We start from the raw sequence: 24,507 nt of genomic DNA, 5'->3' as shown, positions 1-24,507 counted from the left end.
GCACATGATTAGTCCACAAACGCATTGTCATCAATCACCAAAACCGACTAAGGGATAAATATGCCCTTACAGCACCGCAATATAAGCTTCAGTGCGGCTATAGTGTGCAAATTGATATGTTACCCTATTTTGATATCTGCTAATTTTTAGAGGAACAAACTTCTTGACTACCATATGAGCTTTAATCTCAACAGCTAGATGACCATAGACTGACCTGGAGAGACTGTCGCTTGAGAGAATGGCCAGAGCATTTGAAGAATCTGATTGAACAATCATTGGGCAGTCCGAATGTTGAATGGCCATGCCATACCCTGCATAATAGCATGAACTTCCACTTCTAGGGCACCATTACAGTGGAAAATGTACCTATATGCCGCAAAAATCATCGAACCGTTCTCCCTGCGAAGCACCATGCCAATCGAAGCGCGACCATCCTGACTCGAGAATGAACTGTCTACCGACAACGCAACCCAGTCCATATGCGGAGGACTATTAGTGGATTTCAATTAATCTTTTTCGGGGAATTAGACGACCCGTTGTTCTTTGTACTACCTTGGCAGTTGATGAATAGAGTAGAAATTTTATCGCAAAAAAAGTTTCCACAGAATTATTTTCTATTGTTTTAACTTTTATTAAATATGTTTTTTTTTATTTTTTTAAAACACAAACTTGGCACTCGCTCCCTGCCTCTCATATTTTCTCTCTTTCCTTGTGCATTAACAGAAAGTATCTGTATGTTGCAGTTGGCCCTCACAGCGCGCCGCCTGCTCCTCCTCGCCACCAAGCCCAAGCCCAAGCCCAAGCCAAGCATCAGGGATAGGGTTCTGCCCGCCGCCGCCGCCGCCGCCCACCTCTCCTCCTTCCGACGAGCATCCACGGCCGCCGGCCCTCCGATGGAGGCGCCGCCGGACTGGCCGTCCGCCCGGGTCCGGGAGGAGTTCATCGGCTTCTTCGAGTCCAAGGCGCACACGCCATGGCCGTCGAGCCCCGTGGTGCCCGTGGACGACCCCACGCTCCTCTTCGCCAACGCCGGGATGAACCAGTTCAAGCCGGTCTTCCTGGGCACGGCCGCCCCGGACTCGCCGCTCGGCCGCCTGCGCCGCGCCTGCAACACCCAGAAGTGCATCCGCGCCGGCGGCAAGCACAACGACCTCGACGACGTCGGCAAGGACACCTACCACCACACCTTCTTCGAGATGCTCGGCAACTGGTCCTTCGGGGACTACTTCAAGGACGGGGCCATCGCATACGCATGGCAATTACTCACACAGGTTACCTACCTACTCTTGCCTCTTGCTATCAATCAACCAATCAATCAATCAATCAAATTGCTATTTCACAAGCAGAAATAAGAAGAATGATGAAAGACTGATAGGAATTGCTATTTCATATGTATGTATGTATGTATGTATGTATGTATGTATGTATGTATGTGCAGGTCTACAAATTGCCCACTGATAGGATTTATGCAACATACTTTGGTGGCGATGACAAGGCTGGTCTCGCTCCTGATACCGAGTCGAAAGACATATGGCTCAAGTATCTACCGAATGAAAGAGTTCTGCCTTTCGGTTGCAAGGTATTCTAGATATGCTTGCTTTCTTGGTCCAGCTCCTGGCTGTTTTGCACATTATTATGTTGTATCTTCGTTTCTGTTGGGCGTATACTGCTGTCTGAATGTCCCTAGCTATTAAACAAGAAGAGTATTACAACAATGCATTCTTTGAGCAGGATAACTTTTGGGAGATGGGCGACACAGGTCCTTGTGGACCATGCACAGAGATTCATTTTGATCGTATTGGCAACCGTGACGCAGCTTCACTAGTGAATAATGATGACCCTACATGTATTGAGATATGGAATCTCGTGTTTATTCAGGTTAACATGCCAGTTACTCTGTTTTGTGCGTGCAACACTCCTATTTGCTTTTTATCCCTTCTACTATGCACTGACATTTGGCTATTTTAATACCCAGTTCAACAGGGAATCAGACGCTACTTTGAGATCCTTGCCAGCAAAACACGTTGACACCGGAATGGGCTTTGAGCGTTTAACGTCTATCCTTCAGAATAAAATGAGCAATTACGACACAGATGTATTCATGCCATTGTTTGATGCCATCCACAAGGTATTTTTTCCCAGATGCGCACTTGCAGCTTCTTTTGTGCTTGTGAGTTGTGACTAGAGTATTTTGCTGAAGCAATAAATTGTTGCCTAAAGTAAATGATATTCATTGTCAATTCGTTATGCATTATGAATGCAGCTGGCAGGCGCTGGAATTCAACCATACTCTGGTAAAGTAGGATCCGATGATGTTGGGAAAGTTGATATGGCATATAGGGTTGTTGCAGATCACATAAGAACCCTTTCTTTTGCTATTGCTGATGGTTCTCAACCTGGTGAGCTCATATTGTTTTGGTTGGGGACACATTATCTAAAACGATTGCGATCCATATAAGTATTATTTAGTTGTGTAAACAGATGGATAATAATAACAATACATCTAAATGCCTTGTTAAGTTGCTTGCTGCATTACATCCTACACAATAGGATGTTTAAGTAGCTCTATCTCATATATGTCCACAAGTGAGCATAATAAGCTTGTGCGCTTGTGTTATTTTGGTTCCTCAAATATAAGTTCATTTGAAATTTATCATGCTCCCAAATTTTCTGTTACATATGTAAGATCATTTTTATTCAAGATATGGATGTGGCACTGGAATAAAATGAAGTTTATGGACATAATAAAGTCACCAATTGTTTGACATTTCCAATTTTGAAGAATTTGAATGAAAAAAGATAGATCACTGTACGGCCCATTGTCAGCCAAAATGATTAGTCACTCTACGGAGGCTAGTTGTTTTGAACCTGACTGATTAATTTTAGTTTAGGCATCCATGTGTCTAAATCACTAGTTTGGAGACCTGAGTTGCATTTCCTGTTTTAGAAGAAATGCATTAATGCCCTTCCTGTAAATATGAAGTCATAGATGCTAAATTTTTGTGGGTTTAGTTCATTGCGAACTATTTCTTTTAGATTTCAGATGGGCCCCTACCGAGGAATGTTGTTTAGCAGTATTTTTACAATGTTTCAGGGCTTTGTTTTGTGTTATACAATGATGTTTCTTTGTTCTAATAGGAGTTTTGCTGTAGGAAATGAGGGAAGAGAGTATGTTCTAAGGCGTATACTTAGACGTGCTGTTCACTTTGGTCATCAAAAATTGATGGCAAAGCAAGGATTTTTTAGCTCGTAAGAACTGTAACCTGCATCCGTTGTATTCTGTACTTTTTCGTTAATGGTATACTTGGATAGCCTTTTGTTTACTCGGGATGCTAAACATGCAATGTAAGGCTTATGAGGATGACTGTAGAGATTTCATATGACAACAAGAAAAGAAAACTATGCCACACAGGATTCTAGCTAATTTAAACTATGTTCTTGAATCTGGTATTTGATATGCCATTATTTTGTATCTTTCTTGTACAGCCTTGTAGATGTTTTTGTCCGAGTGATGGGTGATGTGTTTCCTGAGCTGAAGGACAATGAAAAGAAGATTAAAGGTATAATTAAAGAAGAAGAGGCAAGCTTTGAGAACACTCTAGCGAAGGTAATATTGGTTGCCAGGAGTATTTGCATATCAGTGACATCAATTTGGCCCAAGTGATGTTTGTTGAAGTAATTTCATTGGCTCATTGCAATCAAATCCGAGTGTTTGCACACTCTTAGGCAGTGTTTTATCCTTGTAAACATGTGTTAGTCTCAAAGTAATTTAGCTAGTTTGTTATCAGATAACCTAAATTTCTGTTGTTGCCGGAGGCTCTGGGCCAGTTTATACCTTGTATATTCTGCACCGCTGTTTTGCTCGTGCGATACTGCTAAAGGCTTTATATATATAATATGTTAACGTGTTGTGCTGAGTAACCAGGTAGTGTCTTGTTTTGAGGCAACACATTAAGGAACACATCCAGGGTGATAGTTTCAATCTTGGTTTACATCAGCTTAGTTCAATCACAATAATTAGCATACATGATAAATTGTTCTCATCTTTTCAATGAAATGACCATTAGTAATCCAATTTATTTGGTTTCCACATGGGCATGATTCTGTTTATCATGCTTATATTTTAAGGTTGGTTCCTACTAGGTGCCTTGCTTTGCCTTGCTTTTTTTTTTGAATTTTCCTAGGTGCCTTGCTATTGTGTTTCATTATAGCAACAGAGACTAAGAAAGCTTACAGTTGAAGTTTAGTTGACCGTTCTTTTCTTAGAACCGTCATAATATGTATTGTCCGTTCTTGTGGCGGTTCAGGTGGTTAACTGATTGTGCTGTTGGTGTAATTTTCAGGGATATGAGAGATTTAAGAAAGCTGCAGATGCTGTCAAGGAGAATGGTGGGGCAGTACTTAGTGGCCAGGCAAGTGCTTTGGTTTTGAATTACCACCGTATTACTTGATTTATGTTGTTTTCACTAGAAGATGTTTGCACCTAAGCAGACTTTAGTTTATTTGTTGTCTGAGCATGTGTTGTGTTATCTCATGTTGATGTCCATTGACAAGTGAAAATAGTTAGGAGATGATATAAATTATGAAGTTAGAGACAAGGTATCCTGATTAATAAGATGCATACATTTCATATTAAAATAGTTGGAATAGGTTCTTATCCTTGCTAGATAGCATTGTCATCCATTTTCATTAAGTGAAGATTAATCTGAATATCTCTAGCCTTTCCGAACCCCTTAAAATGACATTAGGAACCAGAACTTGGATGTCTGTCGGATATGTCGGTAGTTATTCTTGGATGTTGTTTCAAATTTTGTGTAGGAGGCACTATCCGGTTAACTTGATCATATTCTCTATCGTGTCATTCTAATTTCTATTCGTTCCTTCGTATTCGAGAAACATGTCAAAAACTAAGGAATTTGACTGTTTGGTAAACTTGATCAGTAATGTGGAATAATTCTTTTCCTTGTCCTTATTTTAAGAATTGAGTTGACTGCATAGAAACATGTCTCTTAGATCATACTTCGGTTATGTTTATCAATGTTCTGTTACATCCTGCTGAAGTTTTCAAGTTTATATTGCTATCTTTCATGTATTGCAAGTTTGCAACAGTTATTTGTACTTTCAGGATGCATTTGTTCTGTGGGACACCTATGGCTATCCAATTGATTTGACTGAGGTTTGTTCTTCATGTTTTCATCAGTAAATCTTATCAAATTAATTTGACAGTGCTATATTTTCATGCTTACGCTGTTGTTAAAGCTTTTATTGTCTGTTTTTCTTGGTATCGTCGTTGTTTCCTATCTCATAGGTCATGGCAGTTGACTTTGGGCTATCTGTTGACATGGAGGGTTTTAATGTTTCTATGGAAGAAGCAAGGCAAAAGGCTAGGAATGCTCGCTACAAGGTTGTATTTATTCCTTCTTAAATAGTACTCCCTCTGTCCCAAAATATAAGAACGTTTTTGGCACTACACTAGTGTTAAAAACGTTCTTATATTATGGGACGGAGGGAGTATAACCTAATTCTTCACTTGTGGTCTTTTATGATATCCAAGTAATATTCCTGCTCTTTTTTGTTTAATAATGTTGTAATTAACTAAACTGAGCATCTCTTATATGCCACTGATACTCAATTGATTGGGCAACTTTTGTCTGTTATGGTTTATATATCATACTTATTTCTGATTTTGTTATATATGTTTTTCTTGCAGGCTGGCGGCAAATCTATTGTCCTGGATGCTAATGCTACATCGCAGCTGCGCAATCAGGGGCTTGCCAGCACAAATGATAGCCCGAAATTCCAACACGAGGTTAGATTATTTATTTATGGTTTGGCTATTAAGCACAGTTCCTTCCAATATTCAGTGCCTGTTTGGGATTTTGTAGAATTTCATTCTACTTTGGCCCAAAAATTTACAAAGCGATCCCCCTCTTCGAATCACCTTCAAGTTCTGAATTTACCTGGCTACTAGCTTTGATTGTTCTTGCACTGTTCATATTTTGCCTTGTGGTTAAACACTTGTATATTGATTATGGCTGATGTACCTAAAAACATTTTGCAGGTACATAGCAGTGTGGTGAAAGCTATCTATACTGGCTCAGAGTTCATAGCCTCTGCATCTGGTGATGAAGATTTTGGTCTTGTTTTGGAAAGCACAAGCTTCTATGCAGAACAGGGTGGTCAGGTACAACTTCACTTTCAACAGTGTCATGTTGGTGTAGTTGAATGAAAATGTCAAGTGCAATCACCTCTTGAGTTGCAATCATGCAATGAATTGTCAGCTCACCTACTGAATAAGCATGACATTCAATTTTTTTAATGTAATTGTCATGTGGGGCCATTACTACAGGAAGAAACCTTATCTGACATCAGCTTGATTGTTACCTTAGTTTGTGAGTTAGATATTTTCTATAGTAACTATTGAGCTGATGTCTAATGGGGTGTCCTTTTGTAGCAATGGCCCCACATGACAATAATTTTGTTAATTTTAACATAATTATTTTGGTTGGTTCATTTGTAAAGTGACACATAATCTCTGTTTGAAAGTTATTCTTTGGTTCTAACCAGAACAAAAAAAAAGGATTTAGTGCACCCTGGAGTGATACCTCCCGTTGGTTGAAACCTGATTGGTATTCTTTGTTGTTTCTTTTATGTCATCCTAGTAATCTACAGCACTCTTAAATAAATGGTTGAAGTAATGTTTTTGTCATTACACCATTTCAAACACCACATTACGGTTGTATCCAGTCTCACTCTGAGGAAAATAGTGTTGAGGGCTTCAAAGTTGCCCATACAATACATTGGCTTCAAATTTTCAATCAAAATCTGACAGGTTAATACCCGTACATTGTATAACAAACATTGCAATTTGCGTTCAACAACCATGGATGTTTTCTCGTTTATTTGAAATCACCGTGCTGCTATGGTCGTTTCTTGTTCTACTTCAAATGCGTGCATGTAACCTCTATCCCGTGTGGGGTTTGGGGTTGTATATATGAACTTTTCCTCTTTTTAGTGAACGATACGGAGCTCTCATGCATGTTCGAGAGTTGCGTCGTGCATTGTATGAATCTCTTTTGACATGCCATATGATATTTCTGGATTAGATCTATGACACTGGGAGTATAGAGGGGCCATCTGGATCTTTTACTGTGAACAATGTCCAAGTGTTTGCTGGCTATGTCCTGCACATTGGTTCATTTCTGGAAGGGCCTGACTCCAAGGCATTGTCTGTTGGCGATGAAGTGAAATGCAAAGTAACATTCTTTACTGATTAATTTCTTTATACCGATCAGTTAACCTGTTAAATTTGCTAGATTATATTGAGATACTTCTGTTACTCTTGGTAGGTTGATTACACACGGCGTACTCTCATTGCTCCAAACCACACATGTACCCATATGCTGAACTTTGCTCTAAGGGTATGTTTTCAAGCCTCTCAGATTTTACAGTGCATGCCTTTTTTTGTATTCATGATGGTTTCACTGTTGCAAGTGTAGGAAGTACTTGGTGACCATATTGACCAGAAAGGTTCCATTGTTCTTCCAGAGAAGCTGAGATTTGATTTCTCCCATGGTATGCCGTGATTCTTTTTATATTGCATCCACCTTTTGCTTTTCCTCGGCTTGTCAACTCAACTGTTAGTACATAACAGGGAAACCTGTTCAGCCTGAAGATTTGAGAAAAATCGAGGATATAGTGAAGAAGCAAATAGAGGATGAGCTGGAGGTATCTGCACAAGAAATAAAATTAGCTGACGCAAAGCGCATAAATGGTCTGCGAGCTGTGTTTGGTGAAGTGCGTTCTCTTACCCAGCTTGACATACCATGTTGTCATATCTCGTTTGCCTGCCCTGTTGTTTTGTGTAATTCATTTTACATATGGACTTCGTAGATCTACCCTGATCCTGTAAGAGTTGTATCGATTGGCCGCAAAGTGGAAGATGTGCTTGCAAACCCTGAAAGCAAAGAGTGGTTATCCATATCAACTGAGCTGTGTGGAGGTATATTTTACTACTCTGTTCTACTATGTAATTCTACATTTGTGTGTTTATGCCATCTAAAGATTATGTATATCAGGTACACACATTTCGAACACTAGAGATGCTACAGCATTTGCCCTCATATCTGAAGAGGGTATCGCAAAAGGTGTTCGGAGGATAACAGCCGTTACTGCTGAGTGCGCCTCACAGGCTATGAAGTTGGCATCATCTATCGAGACTGATATCAATGAAGCATCTAAACTGGACGGAGCGACATTAGAAAAGGTACTAGGCTTTCCCCATTTGTGCTTATGTCTCTTAGTGTGAGCTATATGGTTGCGATACTCTGCTAGATTGGATATTATTAGAAGTTATTGTGTTTTTTGTTTGTTTTCTTAGAAATATGATGTCCTTAACCTTTATATGAATAGACGATGTCAGTTGTACTTTATACCCATTTTCTGCTGATCTGCTTTATATTAGATTGTATCTAAGAATGACATTTCTTGATCAGAAAATTGGGTCCATCAAGAATACACTGGATGCAGCTGCTATCCCAGCTGCAAGAAAAGCTGATCTAAAAGGCAATGTCTCAAAGTTGGAGGTCTGTAATTGCTTCAGTTCATTTATCACATCTTGTCAAAGAGAGAATATTTAAGATATATTTGGTATTCTAGTATTGGTAGTTAAAATGAAGAAAGCTGATTATAGGTGTTGCATATATCAGGATCAACTTAGGGAGGCGAAGAAGAAAATGGGCAAAGAAAATATCCAAAAGGCTGTCAAGACTGCCATAGATGCCGCAGAAGCTGCTGTTTCTGAAGGAAAACCCTTCTGTGTTATTCATGCCGATGTGGGTCTTGATACCACTGCTGTCCGGGAAGCAGTTGTGAAAGCCATGGACCGTTTCAAGGTCGGTACTCGAATCCGTTTCTGTCTAGTAGCATTCCCATCATCTAAAAATAGCTATAGATTCAACATAATTTCCAACTTGCTCCAACAATTTTATTTATTTATTTTATGAATGATTACAACATTAAATTTGTTGTATTCCTTTTGTCAATCAAATATTTGGATGTGCTGGTGCCACCAGGGTCTGCCGATAATGGTATTCAGCACAGACGAGGCATCAAACAAGGCTGTCATTTATGCGGGTGTACCTCCGGACGCACCCAATGGGTTCAAGGTGTTGGATTGGCTTACGCCTTCAATCGCACCACTCAAGGGGAAAGGAGGCGGCGGCAAGAATGGTCTTGCCCAGGGCCAGGTGAGGAGGCATCATTCATTGTTTAGGCATCTAAACTTTGGTCAAAGTCTAGTACTAGTAGTAATTATGGTTACTAGCTAATACAATCTGTGAATAATCCTGCAATGCAATCTCATATTTTAATGCAGGGAAGTGATGGTTCCCGGGTCAAGGAGGCCATGGAGCTTGCTACCCAGATAGCATCAATGAAGCTGGGCTGATTGATTTGTCGAGACTGGCCCTGGTCTCCTCATATATACTGTATGTTAAAAGTGTCTTGTTCGGAACCAGGGTGGACGTGGCATTCCCCATCCCTGGCACTGGCAGCGACGACAGCAGCATACCTATGGTGGTTGAGCGCCATGAAATCGGCTCCGAAGCATCTCAGGACCCTGCTGGAGTTCTCTAGGCATTTGGCGGCCCTCGCGCCTAGATGTGTTTGTTGTTGTTGTTTAGGGTGCTTCTGAGGCTATTCTCGTAGCCTTTGCTGCTCTGTGTGTAACCTGGTGGCCTGGCCATTTTGTAACTGCTTTCCGATTCTTAATAAACATTGGCTATGATGGCATTCACTGCCGATTTGTGGGCCTGATCAAGTCCGACATGCCAAGGTTTGTGTGGAAGGTTTGGGCTCACCACCCAAGATGAGATTGATTAGATTTTTTCTATCTATTGGCTTATTCTTCAGGACAGAATTTGGATGGGTGGACAGATTAATTTGAAATTTAGTTGCGATGGAAGCAAATTTGAAATAGCATCAGAAATAAAATTTGGAATCTCAAAAAAGTAAAATAAAATTTGGAAGAGCTAACTGGCCAATGTCGGATATCTGGTAATCTCCAGCAAACGCCACAGTTATTAGTTTCCTTCAAGCAAAATTTAGTTTCCTAAAAAAATCTGGCCAATGTCGCAATTTTGAACTATCAAATGTGCGACACTTATTTTAGATCGGAGGTAGTATTAAAAAAAAAGAATCCGAATAAAAAACACAAGTGGAAAAAAAAATGCATCGTTCACATATTCGGCTCTGGCAATGGAAGATCTTAGCCGAAGTTTCCTTAACTTCCTGCTATCAGTATGTAGGAATTCAGGATACCTTTTTCAGAAGTATCTTGCTATATCCTATTTAGTGCTTACTTTAGTGTAAATTGTTGATGGAGCCCTCGAGGTTTTGGATGTCGGCGTACGTGGTGTAGGGCACTTTCTCTTGTGCATCTTCTTGGGATTGTTCGTCCTTCTCATCAGTCGCTAGTTAATCTTCGTCAACTTGTTTGAATGTTGCATCTCCTTCCTGTTGCAAATAATGCAAAATTCCTTTCTCTATCGACAAACGGTTAGGCATGGGAGTAGAGAACAAGTGTCCCACTCCAGGAATTTGAATATAATGACGACCACGGCGAACCATTGCCATTCCAACACTAGTAAGAACAATATTGACAAGGGTGTTATGAACAATGGGGGGAAGGGTGGTGAAGTTCAAGCCAAGGGAGTTGGCTAACATGGTGATCACTCCATCACACGCAATGTCTCCTTGTGCGCAATTTGCTTGGTGTGCAAGGTGGAACAGAAGAATTGCCCCTTCGTTGGGCGAGTAGGGGACGGGGTTCACGGCCTTCCCAAGAATAAGCATATTCTCTTCATTGACCTTTAAAACTACTCCTAGTGCATGCAACGAGTTAGTGATAACATAATAGAAATATCAAATAGCAGGACACTCGATGCAACTTACCCCAAACCTGTAGCCTTGGTAACTCATTTGACCAAATGAATCAGTTGAATGCGGTTTGAGGTAGTAAGAGACATAGAGGATGTGCTCATCGTTGTTGTCAAAACCAAAGTAGTTGCACCACGCTGTGAGAATGATGTTGAAGTATTGGTCCATGAGACGGAAGGTGGTCCGTTCATCTTCTCAACCTGGGTTTAACCCAACGTTGTGCCATAGAGTACTAAGAAACTCAAGCGTCATCAAGCGTCAACCGATGATACTACGTCACATATCCCTGATACACAAAGTGTTGCAATCCAACATTATCACATACTCCCTCCGTTCCTAAATGTATGTCTTTCTAGAGATTTCAATATAGATTACATACGGATGTATATAGACATAGTTTAAAGTGTAGATTCACTCATTTTGCTCCGTATGTAATCCATATTGGAATATCTAAAAAGACTTATATTTAGGAACAGAGGGAGTAATAAATTGAAATCGTTACTGATGCCCTAAAAGTAAACGTGTTATGTTCCCCTGAAAGTGTCGGTGAAATTGAACCCCTGAAAGTAAACATGTTGGGTTCGTGCAGCCTCTTCAGACGCACTCGTGACGATACGGGCGCACCTCGTGCACATCAGCCAACTCGCCGTACATGTAGTACCAACTGTTGCTTCCTACCTTGGATACTTACACATCATGCCTAACTGATATATTCTTCAAGAAGGAGGGTGCTGGCTTCAGGGTAGATAGGTGTCGGCAAGACAGGTATATATGAAGGCGATCAGTGCAAGCACTAAGAAGCATGCAAGTACTTGGATGTATCTCACAGTGAAGTTAACCAAAGGCTAATAAAGGGAAGAGTATTTAGGAAACATACAATGCGAACTTAGGAAGCATTGTACTATTGGCAAATATGTTGTTTGAATGGATGAATCACGGAAATATATTTATGTTAGGTTAGAAGCAAATTAATTTAAGTTGCCTCATCGACATGCTCTAGCAACCTCACCCCATGGGCTCGCCATTGTCGCACATGGAATACATTACGACTGTTTATTCATTTTGTATCCAACTTGGCTGAAGTTTTTGTTACAACTAAACATGCTCTAAGATTTAGTGCATTGTGCTTCGTAGACAGTTGAATAAAGCTTCTTTCCCACAGAAAAAAAGCTTCTAACACACTGTAATAATTTATGCTTTCAGTGGGAGGAGACGTTCCCATCGACGACGAGGCGCCTACGGTGACTTTGTAAATCTCAAGATGATATGCCGGCCCAGTCTCTCAGAGGTGCTCATAGGGGTAGGGTGTGCGTGTGTGCGTAGGAGTGAGTGTATACGCATATGTATGAGCACTTGCGTCTATACTGTGTAAAAAAGAACAATGTTAGTGCATTCTGCTTCAACCATTCAAATTTAATTTCATGCTGCCAACGTCCCAATGTTTTACGGATGTATATCCCTACATAAATTTTTGTGTATACATTCAAGCAAATTCCATTAACCATGGAATCAAAATCTACAGTCGATATGGAAGCGCGGTTTGACGTGTTGAAAAGAAACTATTTGGAAATAATTTCCTTATGAATTGATGCAAATCTTAGTTGCGATGGAAGCAAATTTGAATAGCATTGGAAATAAAGTTTGCTTCCCATGGAAGCAAAACTGCACGCACGAAATTTTGCTACAGTTATTAGTGACCTTGGTGAATGTTTAGGGCCAAAACGTGTTTAGCACCCACAATACTATATATAATTATTGTGGTAATTATTACTATCCAATTATAGTTGTCCTGTAATTATTACTATCCAAATAGTATCATTGTCATGTAATTATTACTATCCGTAATTATAATTCGGCGATTAAAACTCACCTAAACAAGCGCCTTCCTCCAGCTAGCACCCCTCCACATACGAATTCGTTGCGTGTCACCAGTTGATCCGCCGCCACCGTCATGCATAAGTTGCTGCCGATGCATGACATTTCTTTTTTCGAAAAACTTTTAATCTATTCATCTTCAATCATGACAGTATAACGAACACCAGAAATAATAAACAATTACATCAATATTCGTAGACCATCTAGAGACGACTACAATCACTGAAGCAAGCCAAAGATGCGCCATCGTCATCGCCCCTCCCTCAGTATAGCCGGGCACAACTTGTCGTAATGGACAGTTGGGAAGTCGTTGTGCTAAGGTCACATAGGACCAACACAACAGAAAAGCAACCACCACCGATGAAGAGAAGTTTATATCAGAATTAGGATCCAACCGAAGACACAAGAACAAGGATGAACAAATAACGGATGATCCATCAAAGACAACCACCGACCGAATCTCGCGAGATCCGTCGGAAACACACCTCCACACGCCCTCCAACGATGCTATACGGACCATCGAAACGGGGCTAGGCGGGGAGAACCTTATTCCATCTTCAAGAAGCCGTCGTCGTCTCGACTTTCTGAGCAGGACACAAGCCTTTTTTCACATAATACATGTGTGTTTTTTTTGCATGGCCAGGTAATACACGCTTGTCGTGGAGGCTCGGGCCCAAGAGGAGTTGACGTTGGATACGTGCAGAATCAAATTCAGACTCCGATACGTGTGGATCTTGGAATAACCTGCTGCGACTTACCCTATATCTATCTATCTACCACGTACAGTATATCCCTCAACAACAAAACAAAAGCTCGCATTATTGGATCCCCCGGCCGGCAAGATGGCGGCGGGTGCGACGACGATGGATGGCACCGTGAATCTCTCCGGCGAGCCGGCGGTGAGGGGCAAGACGGGGGGTTGGAGGGCGTGCCCCTTCATCCTGGCCAACGAGTGCTGCGAGCGCCTCGCCTACTACGGCATGAGCTCCAATCTGGTCAACTACATGATCGACCGCCTCCACCAGGGCAACGCCGCCGCCGCCACCAACGTCAACAACTGGTCCGGCACCTGCTACGTCATGCCCCTCCTCGGCGCCTTCATCGCCGACGCCTACCTCGGCCGCTTCCGCACCATCGCCGCCTTCATGTCCCTCTACATCGCCGGCCTCGCCCTCCTCACCCTCACCGCCACCGTGCCCGGCCTCCGCCCGCCCGACTGCGCCGGCTGCAAGCCCGCCGCCGGCCAGACCGCCGCCTTCTTCACCGCGCTCTACCTCATCGCCGTCGGCACCGGCGGCATCAAGCCCTGCGTCTCCTCCTTCGGCGCCGACCAGTTCGACGACGCCGACCCGCGCGAGATGCGCAGCAAGAGCTCCTTCTTCAACTGGTTCTACATGTCCATCAACGTCGGCGCCCTCGTCGCCTCCTCGGTGCTCGTCTGGGTCCAGATGAACGTCGGCTGGGGCTGGGGATTCGGCATCCCCGCCGCCGCCATGGCCGTCGCCGTCGTCAGCTTCCTCATGGGGAGCAGGCTCTACAGGTACCAGAAGCCCGGGGGCAGCCCGCTCACCAGGATGCTGCAGGTCGTGGTCGCCGCCTGCAGGAAGTCGCACGTTCCTCTCCCCGCCGACCCCTCCCTGCTGCACGAGGTGGCGTCGCCGGACGGCAAGGCCGCCATCGAGGGCAGCAGGAGGCTGGAGCACACGGAGCAGCTGAGGTGCCTGGACAAGGCCGCCGTGGTGACGACGCCCGGCGGCGCTGAAGAAGAGGACGAGGGCCCGTGGAGGCTGTGCACGGTGACGCAGGTGGAGGAGCTCAAGAGCATGGTGCGGCTGCTGCCGGTGTGGGCGAGCGGCATCGTCATGTCGGCGGTGTACAGCCAGATGAGCACCATGTTCGTGCTCCAGGGCAACACCCTCGACCCGCGCATGGGCGCCTCCTTCAAGATCCCCGCCGCCTCGCTCTCCATCTTCGACACCATCGCCGTCATCGTCTGGGCGCTGGCCTACGACCGGCTCATCGTGCCCGCCGCGCGCCGGATCACGGGCCACCCGCGCGGCTTCACGCAGCTCCAGCGCATGGGCATCGGCCTGGTGATATCCATCTTCTCCATGGTGGCCGCCGGGGTGCTGGAAGTTGTCAGGCTCCACGTCGCCGCCACACACGGCATGCTGGACTCCAAGGAGTACCTGCCCATGTCCATCTTCTGGCAGGTGCCGCAGTACTTCATCGTGGGGGCGGCGGAGGTGTTCACGTTCGTGGGGCAGATCGAGTTCTTCTACGACCAGTCGCCGGACGCCATGAGGAGCATGGGGTCGGCGCTGTCGCTCACGTCCAACGCGCTGGGCAACTACCTGAGCACGCTGCTGGTGGTGATCGTGACGGCCATCTCGACGAGGAACGGCGGCCTCGGGTGGATCCCGGATGACAACCTCAACCGGGGGCACCTCGACTACTTCTACTGGGTGCTGGCCGTGCTCAGCGCCCTCAACTTCATCGTCTACCTCTGGATAGCAAAGTGGTACAAGTACAAGGCCACAGCACCTCCTGCAGCAGCTTCAGTCGTTGCCATCGACGACACCAATTAGAATTTGTACTAGTGTTAATTCCTTCCCCATATACTTCCTCCGTTCCTAAATATAAGTCTTTGGGGAGGTTCTACTATGGACCACATACGAAGCAAAATGAGTGAATCTACACTCTAAATGCATCTATATACACCCGTATGTGGCTCATAGTGAAATCACTACAAATACTTATATTTAGGAACAGAAGGGAGTATATTATATGCATGTTTTAGGGGTGAAACAAGTTAAGTTTGAGATGATTTTATCTTGAAATTGTAGCTTTTGCTTTTGAGTGCAAAATTCTAGCTAGTACCAGCAGTTAATTAGTGGGGAATCTGATCTCATCTGATATATCAAGTAGTGTTATCTAGGAGGTATCACACCTGGTGTTCTGTTTTTTCACATGACTCGTTTTTTCAGACTGTTTCTAATTGGAAGGGGTGCATTACTTTACTATAATTAGATTCATCACTAAACCATTGTAAACAGCTAAACATCCTGACATATATAGGATGCATGCATATCTTGCTTAATTATAGTAGTCGTGATCAGCATGCATGTTTTCTGATCTGGGGCATTAGGTAAAATTAACAGCTAGCAGCAATCATTTTCAAACATATATACAAGACAGTAGGTAAAAAAGCATTTATATGTGCCCACTGGACATTTTATTAACCTAAAAATTAAGTAACAAACACATTAGCAATGCACCAAGGATGAACTCTAAAATAGTTGACTGTTAAATTTGTCACGAACAAGCTAGATTACATGAGATTTATTTGTTTTTCTCTTCTCTCATATATGGCATTGGATTGTTAGATACATGTTACATGAAATTGCCACGAACAAGCTAGAGCCAGGTTTTTTAAGTTTAAATTTAAATGGCTAGCTATTCAAATGGCAGATACTCTATGTGATGGACAGAGGTGGGTTATAATGCTGAATGATTAGATTTGATATTTCAACAAACAAATTAACATTTACACTATGATCTACACTATGATCTAGTTAAGCATATCTATTCCAATCAAATCAAATTTTACTGATCTAGTTAAGCATCTTTCAATACATCTTGCGGTCTTCTGACTAATTTGATCACGATTACGGAATCTTGAATTAATATTCTTTGTTTGCTGGGGAACTTGTAATTTAATTGACAGCTCGCTAGTTAAACACCTGCTGATTGCATTTATTTATATTGAACATTTATACTTTGACATACTTTATCCGGTTCCTAAGTGTATGTCTTATTCTACCACAACCTTTAATGTACTATCTTTAATATTATCTTAGATATAAATAGTTGCATTAAATATGTAATCTTACCATGTTTTAACATTACAAATACATTTTCACGGGCTAAATGAAATTGTATAAATTTTATATCTAATTGAGTTGGAGGTGTAAACTTGTGTTACATTGGATTTTACTCTAAATGGAAACAAACATTAATATTATAGTACAATTCAATTTAGTCCTTGCAATGTGATGTGGTGCATTCATGTGTTTCATTTGTCTAAGAAATATTTAGGTTGGTTGACTAATTATTAGTAGACTGAAATTAGTTAAATCTCAATCAACAACTTGTAGCATCGATTCGATGTTGAGATCCATGCAAAAATTATTTTCTCTATGCTCTAACATTATTACCGTTTGCGCCTATATGAATAATCTTTTGTAATGTCATGAACATTTTTTTAGACATGTATGAAAAATGATTGAGAATTGCTCATTCAAACGAGCAAGTCACTTCGTATTTAAGTATCTACAGAACCTGGTAGAGTTATCAATCTAACAAATAGTTTTTAAAATTTTATGGCACACAATAGTATCAAGATTAAATGTAATGGTGTGTTTTGTTGGTGGAACATAGTAGAATATAACTCCCAACAAAGAAATCTAGTAGAATATAATGGAACATATCTAGATTTTAGTGATGGTGCAGTCTAACAACTAGGATGGAATGAGATGGCTCCACCAGAGGGAATATTGAGCCAATATAATACAGGGAATCAACCCATAAAATCAAATCTGCAAATTTTTCACATAGTGTATATAGCATAGCATTGAAAAAAAACTAAAATATATTCATGCGCATAGTTACACTGCTAGACTACCCCATGCCATTGGACTGGATACATCATTGTTGTACTGCATCATCTTAGATTTTACTTTTTTAGGCAAATCTTATATGTTACTTTTGGGAGCTCTTTTATACAGCCTTTAAGTTGTGTATATGGGGGCTGTGCTTGAAGGCATTCAGAATGGGCTGGCAAGTGGCAATGATCCGTTAATTCGTATTGGTATATTTTTTTACCAAACTATTCTATATTTAATATTGCTTGTTCATTCTAAAATCAACTTAATAATTGATAATTATATATATAATATAAATATTTATAATGGATAATTTATATATTAATGTAAACTTTGCTACATGGAAACGTACATATATTTGAATACAAATATTTATCTCATAATTATCCGTATATATAAAAGTAACTAATTATGCATTAGAAAAAGTTCATATATTCAAGAATAGTTTCAAACGCGTTAGACATTATGTTCGTGTAATTTTGGGAATATGTTATGTATTTCCACTAAAAGAATAATAAAAAAAGAATTGAAAGAGAAAAAAAATAGAAAAAAGGAAGAAGGAAAAAGATACTCCCTCCGATCCATAATAAGTGTCGCAATTTTGAACTATCAAAAGTGGGACACCTATTTTGGATTGGAGGTAGTATTAAAAAAATGAATCCAAATAAAAAAACACAAGTGAAAAAAATATGCATCGTTCACATTTTGGGCTCTGGCCATGGAAGATCTTAGCCGAAGTTTCCTTAACTTCCCGCTATGAGTATGTATGAATTCTGGTTACTTTTTTCAGAAGTATCTTGCTATATCGAATGTTGCATCTCCTTCCTGTTGCACATAATGCAAAATTCCTTTCTCTATCGACAAACGGTTAGGCATGGGAGTAGAGAACAAGTGTCTCACTCCAAGAATTTGAATACAATGACGACCACGGCGATCCACTACCATTCCAACACCAGCAAGAATATTAATATTAACAAGGGTGTTATGAACAATGTGGGGAAGGTTGATGAAGTTCAAGCCAAGGGAGTTGGTGATACGTCCATTTTGCATCATGTTTTTATATCGATATTTATTGCATTATGGGCTGTTATTACACGTTATGTCACAATACTTATGCCTATTCTCTCTTATTTTACAAGGTTTACATGAAGAGGGAGAATGCCGGCAGCTGGAATTCTGGGCTGGAAAAGGAGCAAATATTAGAGACCTATTCTGCACAGCTCCAAAAGTCCTGAAACTTCACGGAAGTTATTTTTAGAATTAATAAAAAATACTAGCGAAAGAAACTACCAGAGGGGGGCCACACCCTGGCCACGAGGGTGGGAGGCGCGCCCCACCCCCTGGGCGCGCCCCCTGCCTCGTGGGCCCCCTGGCAGGCCTCCGGTGCCCATCTTCTGCTATATGAAGTCTTTCGTCCGAGAAAAAATCATAAGCAAGCTTTCGGGAAGAAACTCCGCCGCCACGAGGCGGAACCAATCTAGGGCTCCGGCAGAGCTGTTCTGCCGGGGTAACTTCCCTCCGGGAGGGGGAAATCATCGCCATCGTCATCACCAACGATCCTCTCATCGGGAGGGGGCCAATCTCCATCAACATCTTCACCAGCACCATCTCCTCTCAAACCCTAGTTCATCTCTTGTATCCAATCTTTGTATCCAAACCTCAAATTGGTACCTGTAGGTTGCTAGTAGTGTTGATTACTCCTTGTAGTTGATGCTGGTTGGTTTATTTGGTGGAAGATCATATGTTCAGATCCATTATGCATATTAATACCCCTCTGATTATGAACATGCATATGCTTTGTGAGTAGTTACTTTTGTTCCTGAGGACATGGGAGAAGTCTTGCTATAAGTAGTCATGTGAATTTGATATTCGTTCGATATTTTGATGAGATGTATGTTGTCTCTCCTCTAGTGATGTCATGTGAACGTCGACTACATGACACTTCACCATTGTTATGGCCTAGAGGAAGGCATTGGGAAGTAATAAGTAGATGATGGGTTGCTAGAGTGACAGAAGCTTAAACCCTAGTTTATGCGTTGCTTCGTAAGGGGCTGATTTGGATCCATATGTTTCATTCTATGGTTAGGTTTACCTTAATACTTCTTTTGTAGTTGCGGATGCTTGCAATAGGAGTTAATCATAAGTGGGATGCTTGCCCAAGTAAGGACAGCACCCAAGCACCCGTCCACCCACATATCAAATTATCAAAGTACCGAACGTGAATCATATGAGCGTGATGAAAACTAGCTTGACGATAATTCCCATGTGTCCTCGGGAGCGCTTTTCTCTATATAAGAGTTTGTCCAGGCTTGTCGTTTGCTACAAAAATGATTGGGCCATCTTGCTGCACTTTATTTACGCTTGTTACTTGTTACCCGTTACAAATTGCCTTATCACAAAACTATCTGTTACCTATAATTTCAGTGCTTGCAGAGAATACCTTGCTGAAAACCGCTTGTCATTTCCTTCTGCTCCTCGTTGGGTTCGACACTCTTACTTATCGAAAGGACTATGATAGATCCCCTATACTTGTGGGTCATCAGTTGGCCAACATGGTGATCACTCCGCCACACGTGATGTCTCCTTGTGCGCAATTTGCTTGGTGTGCAAGGTGGAATAGAACAATTGCCCCCTACGTTGGGCGAGTAGGGGACGGGTTCGCGGCCACCAAATAGCAGGACACTCGATACAACTTGCCCCAAACTTGTAGCCTTGGTAACTCATTTGACCAAATGAATCAGTTGAATGCGGTTTGAGGTAGTGATAGACATAGAGGACATGCCCATCGTTGTTGGCAAAGCCAAAGTAGTTGCACCATGCTGTGAGAGTTATTTTGAAGTCTTGGTCCATGAGATGGAGGGTGACCCGTTCATCTTCTCAACCTTGGTTTAACCCAACGTTGTGCCATAGAGTACTAAGAAACTTCATGATGCACAAAGTATTGCAATCTAGCATTAGCACATAATAAATTGAAATCATTACTTATGCCCTGAAAGTAAACACGTTATGTTCCCAAGTGTCGGTGAAATTGAACCCCTGAAAGTAAACATGTTGCGTGCGTGCAACTGCTACCTCTTGAGCACTGCGTTGGTTTTCCCTTGAAGAGGAAAGGGTGATGCAGCAAAGTAGCGTAAGTATTTCTCTCCGTTTTTTGAGAACCAAGGTATCAATCCAGTAGGAGACCACGCTCGAGTCCCTCACACCTACACAAACAAATAAATCCTCGCAAGCAACGCAATAAAGGGGTTGTCAATCCCTTCACGGTCACTTACGAGAGTGAGATCTGATAGATATGATAAGATAATATTTTTTTGGTATTTTTATGATAAAGATGCAAAGTAAAATAAAAGGTAATAAAAATAGCTAAGTGTTGGAAGATTAATATGATGGAAAATAGACCCGGGGGCCATAGGTTTCACTAGAGGCTTCTCTCGAGAGCATAAGTATTACGGTGGGTGAACAAATTACTGTTGAGCAATTGACAGAATTGAGCATAGTTATGAGAATATCTAGGTATGATCATGTATATAGGCATCACATCCGAGACAAGTAGACCGACTCCTGCCTGCATCTACTACTATTACTCCACACATCGACCGCTATCCAGCATGCATCTAGAGTATTAAGTTCATAAGAACAGAGTAACGCTTTAAGTAAGATGACATGGTGTAGAGGGATAAACTCATGCAATATGATATAAACCCCATCTTGTTATCCTTGATGGCAACAATACAATACGTGCTTTGCTGCCCCTACTGTCACTGGGAAAGGACACCGCAAGATTGAACCCAAAGCTAAGCACTTCTCCCATTGCAAGAAAGATCAATCTAGTAGGCCAAACCAAACTGATAATTCGAAGAGACTTGCAAAGATAACCAATCATACATAAAAGAATTCAGAGGAGATTCAAATATTGTTCATAGATAAACTTGATCATAAACCCACAATTCATCGGTCTCAACAAACACATCGCAAAAGAAGATTACATCGAATAGATCTCCATAAGAGAGGGGGAGAACATTGTATTGAGATCCAAAAAGAGAGAAGAAGCCATCTAGCTAATAACTATGGACCCGAAGGTCTGAGGTAAACTACTCACACATCATCGGAGAGGCTATGGTGTTGATGTAGAAGCCCTCCGTGATCGATGCCCCCTCCGGCGGAGCTCCGGAAAAGGCCCCAAGATGGGATCTCACGGGTACAGAAGGTTGCGGCGGTGGAATTAGGTTTTTGGCTCCGTATCTAGTAGTTTGGGGGTACGTAGGTATATATAGGAGGAAGAAGTACGTCGGTGGAGCAACATGGGGCCCACGAGGGTGGAGGGCGCGCCCAGGGAGGGTAGGCGCGCCCCCCTACCTCGTGCCCTCCTAGTTGATGTCTTGACATAGGGTCCAAGTCCTCTGGATCACGTTCGTTCCGAAAATCACGTTCCCGAAGGTTTCATTCAGTTTGGACTCCGTTTGATATTCTTTTTCTACAAAACTCTGAAATAGGCAAAAAAACAGCAATTCTGGGCTGGGCCTCCGGTTAATAGGTTAGTCCCAAAAAATAATATAAAAGTGTATAATAAAGCCCATTAATGTCCAAAACAGAATATAATATAGCATGGAACAATAAAAAATTATAGATACGTTGGAGACGTATCAAGCATCCCCAAGCTTAATTCCTGCTTGTCCTCAAGTAGGTAAATGATAAAAACAGAATTTTTGATGTGGAATGCTACTTGGCATAATTTCAATGTAATTCTCTTAACTGTGGTATGAATATTCAGATCCGAAAGATTCAAGACAAAAGTTTAATATTGACATAAAAATAATAATACTTCAAGCATACTAACTAAGCAATTATGTCTTCTCAAAATAACATGGCCAAAGAAAGTTCTCCCTACAAAATCATATAGTCTGGCTATGCTCTATCTTCACCACACAAAATATTTAAATCATGCACAACCCCGATGACAAGCCAAGCAATTTTTTTATACTTTTAGTGTTCTCAAACTTTTTCAATCTTCACGCAATACATGAGCGTGAGCCATAGACATAGCACTATATGTGGAATAGAATGGTGGTTGTGGAGAAGACAAAAAAGGGAGAAGATAGTCTCACATCAACTAGGCGTATCAACGGGCTATGGAGATGCCCATTAATAGATATCAATGTGAGTGAGTAGGGATTGCCATGCAATGGATGCACTTAGAGCTATAAGTATATGAAAGCTCAACAAAAGGAACTAAGTGGGTGTGCATCCAACTCGCTTGCTCACGAAGACCTAGGGCATTTTGAGGAAGCCCATCATTGGAATATACAAGCCAAGTTCTATAATGAAAAAATTTCCCACTAGTATATGAAAGTGATATCATAGGAGACTCTCTATCATGAAGATCATGGTGCTACTTTGAATCACAAGTGTGGTAAAAGGATAGTAACATTGTCCCTTCTCTCTTTTTCTCTCATTTTTTTATTTGGGCCTTTTCTTCTCTTTTTTATGGCCTCTTTTTTTTCGTCCGGAGTCTCATCCCGACTTGTGGGGGAATCATAGTCTCCATCATCCTTTCCTCACTTGGGACAATGCTCTAAAAAATGATGATCATCACACTTTTATTTACTTACAACTCAACAATTACAACTCAATACTTAGAACAAAATATGACTCTATGTGAATGCCTCCGGCGGTGTACCGGGATATGCAATGAATCAAGAGTGACATGTATGAAATAATTATGAACGGTGGCTTTGCCACAAATACGATGTCAACTACATGATCATGCGAAGCAATATGACAATGATGGAGCGTGTCATAATAAGCGAAACGGTGGTAAGTTGCATGGCAATATATCTCGGAATGGCTATGGAAATGCCATGATAGGTAGGTATGGTGGCTGTTTTGAGGAAGGTATATGGTGGGTGTATGATATCTGAAGGAAATATGCCCTAGAGGCAATAATAAAGTATTATTTATTTCCTTGTATCATGATAAATGTTTATTATTCATGCTAGAATTGTATTAACCGGAAACATAATACATGTGTGAATACATAGACAAATAGAGTGTCACTAGTATGCCTCTACTTGACTAGCTCGTTAATCAAAGATGGTTATGTTTCCTAGCCATAGACATGAGTTGTCATTTGATTAACGGGATCACCTCATTAGGAGAATGACGTGATTGACTTGACCCATTCCGTTAGCTTAGCACCCGATCGTTTAGTATGTTGCTATTGCTTTATTCATGACTTATACATGTTCCTATGACTATGAGATTATGCAACTCCCGTTTACCGGAGGAACACTTTGTGTGCTACCAAACGTCACAACGTAACTGGGTGATTATAAAGGTGCTCTACAGGTGTCTCCAAAGGTACTTGTTGGGTTGGCGTATTTCGAGATTAGGATTTGTCACTCCGATTGTCGGAGAGGTATCTCTGGGCCCACTCGGTAATGCACATCACTATAAGCCTTGCAAGCATTGTGACTAATGAGTTAGTTGCGGGATGATGTATTACGGAACGAGTAAAGAGACTTGCCGGTAACGAGATTGAACTAGGTATCGAGATACCGACGATCAAATCTCGGGCAAGTAACATACCGGTGACAAAGGGAACAACGTATGTTGTTATGCGGTCTGACCGATAAAGATCTTCGTAGAATATGTGGGAGCCAATATGGGCATCCAGGTCCCGCTATTGGTTATTGACCGGAGACGTGGCTCGGTCATGTCTACATAGTTCTCGAACCCGTAGGGTCCGCACGCTTAACGTTACGATGACAGTTTTATTGAGTTTTGATGTACCGAAGGAGTTCGGAGTCCCGGATGAGATCGGGGATATGACGAGGAGTCTCGAAATGGTCGAGACGTAAAGATCGATATATTGGACGACTATATTCGGACTTCGGAAAGGTTCCGAGTGATTCGGGTATTTTTCAGAGTACCGGAGAGTTACGGGAATTCGTATTGGGCCTTAATGGGCCATACGGGAAAGGAGAGAAAGGCCTCAAAAGGTGGCCGCACCCCTCCCCATGATCTGGTCCGA

General features: G+C 41.9%; 2 protein-coding genes across 3 annotated transcripts; both read left to right on the top strand.

The window, feature by feature from the left end:
- Positions 1 to 691: 691 nt before the first annotated feature.
- LOC109786820 (alanine--tRNA ligase) lies at positions 692 to 9,801 on the top strand. Of its 2 annotated transcripts, none has more exons than XM_020345374.4 (22): positions 692 to 1,271; positions 1,439 to 1,579; positions 1,732 to 1,878; positions 1,976 to 2,128; positions 2,264 to 2,399; positions 3,153 to 3,249; positions 3,487 to 3,607; positions 4,344 to 4,412; positions 5,126 to 5,176; positions 5,309 to 5,404; positions 5,711 to 5,809; positions 6,062 to 6,184; positions 7,107 to 7,256; positions 7,350 to 7,421; positions 7,500 to 7,575; positions 7,655 to 7,797; positions 7,894 to 8,002; positions 8,079 to 8,266; positions 8,496 to 8,585; positions 8,709 to 8,894; positions 9,075 to 9,248; positions 9,377 to 9,801. In XM_020345374.4, exons 1-22 carry the CDS (start codon positions 735 to 737, stop codon positions 9,446 to 9,448), a joined length of 3,030 nt encoding a protein of 1,009 aa, XP_020200963.1. In that variant the 5' UTR covers positions 692 to 734; the 3' UTR covers positions 9,449 to 9,801. The 2 variants fall into 2 exon arrangements, with proteins under 2 accessions (XP_020200963.1, XP_073353385.1); XM_073497284.1 differs by having other exon boundaries at positions 712 to 1,271; positions 1,976 to 2,170.
- A 3,776-nt stretch (positions 9,802 to 13,577) lies between these two features.
- LOC109786818 (protein NRT1/ PTR FAMILY 8.2-like) lies at positions 13,578 to 15,401 on the top strand. Its single transcript, XM_020345372.2, has one exon. The coding sequence runs from the start codon at positions 13,656 to 13,658 to the stop codon at positions 15,399 to 15,401; it is 1,746 nt and encodes a 581-aa protein (XP_020200961.2). The 5' UTR covers positions 13,578 to 13,655.
- Positions 15,402 to 24,507: the final 9,106 nt, after the last annotated feature.

The sequence above is a fragment of the Aegilops tauschii genome, chromosome 4, assembly GCF_002575655.3.
Source record: "Aegilops tauschii subsp. strangulata cultivar AL8/78 chromosome 4, Aet v6.0, whole genome shotgun sequence".
NCBI lineage: Eukaryota > Viridiplantae > Streptophyta > Magnoliopsida > Poales > Poaceae > Aegilops > Aegilops tauschii.
This window is presented reverse-complemented; position numbering and strand designations above follow the sequence as displayed.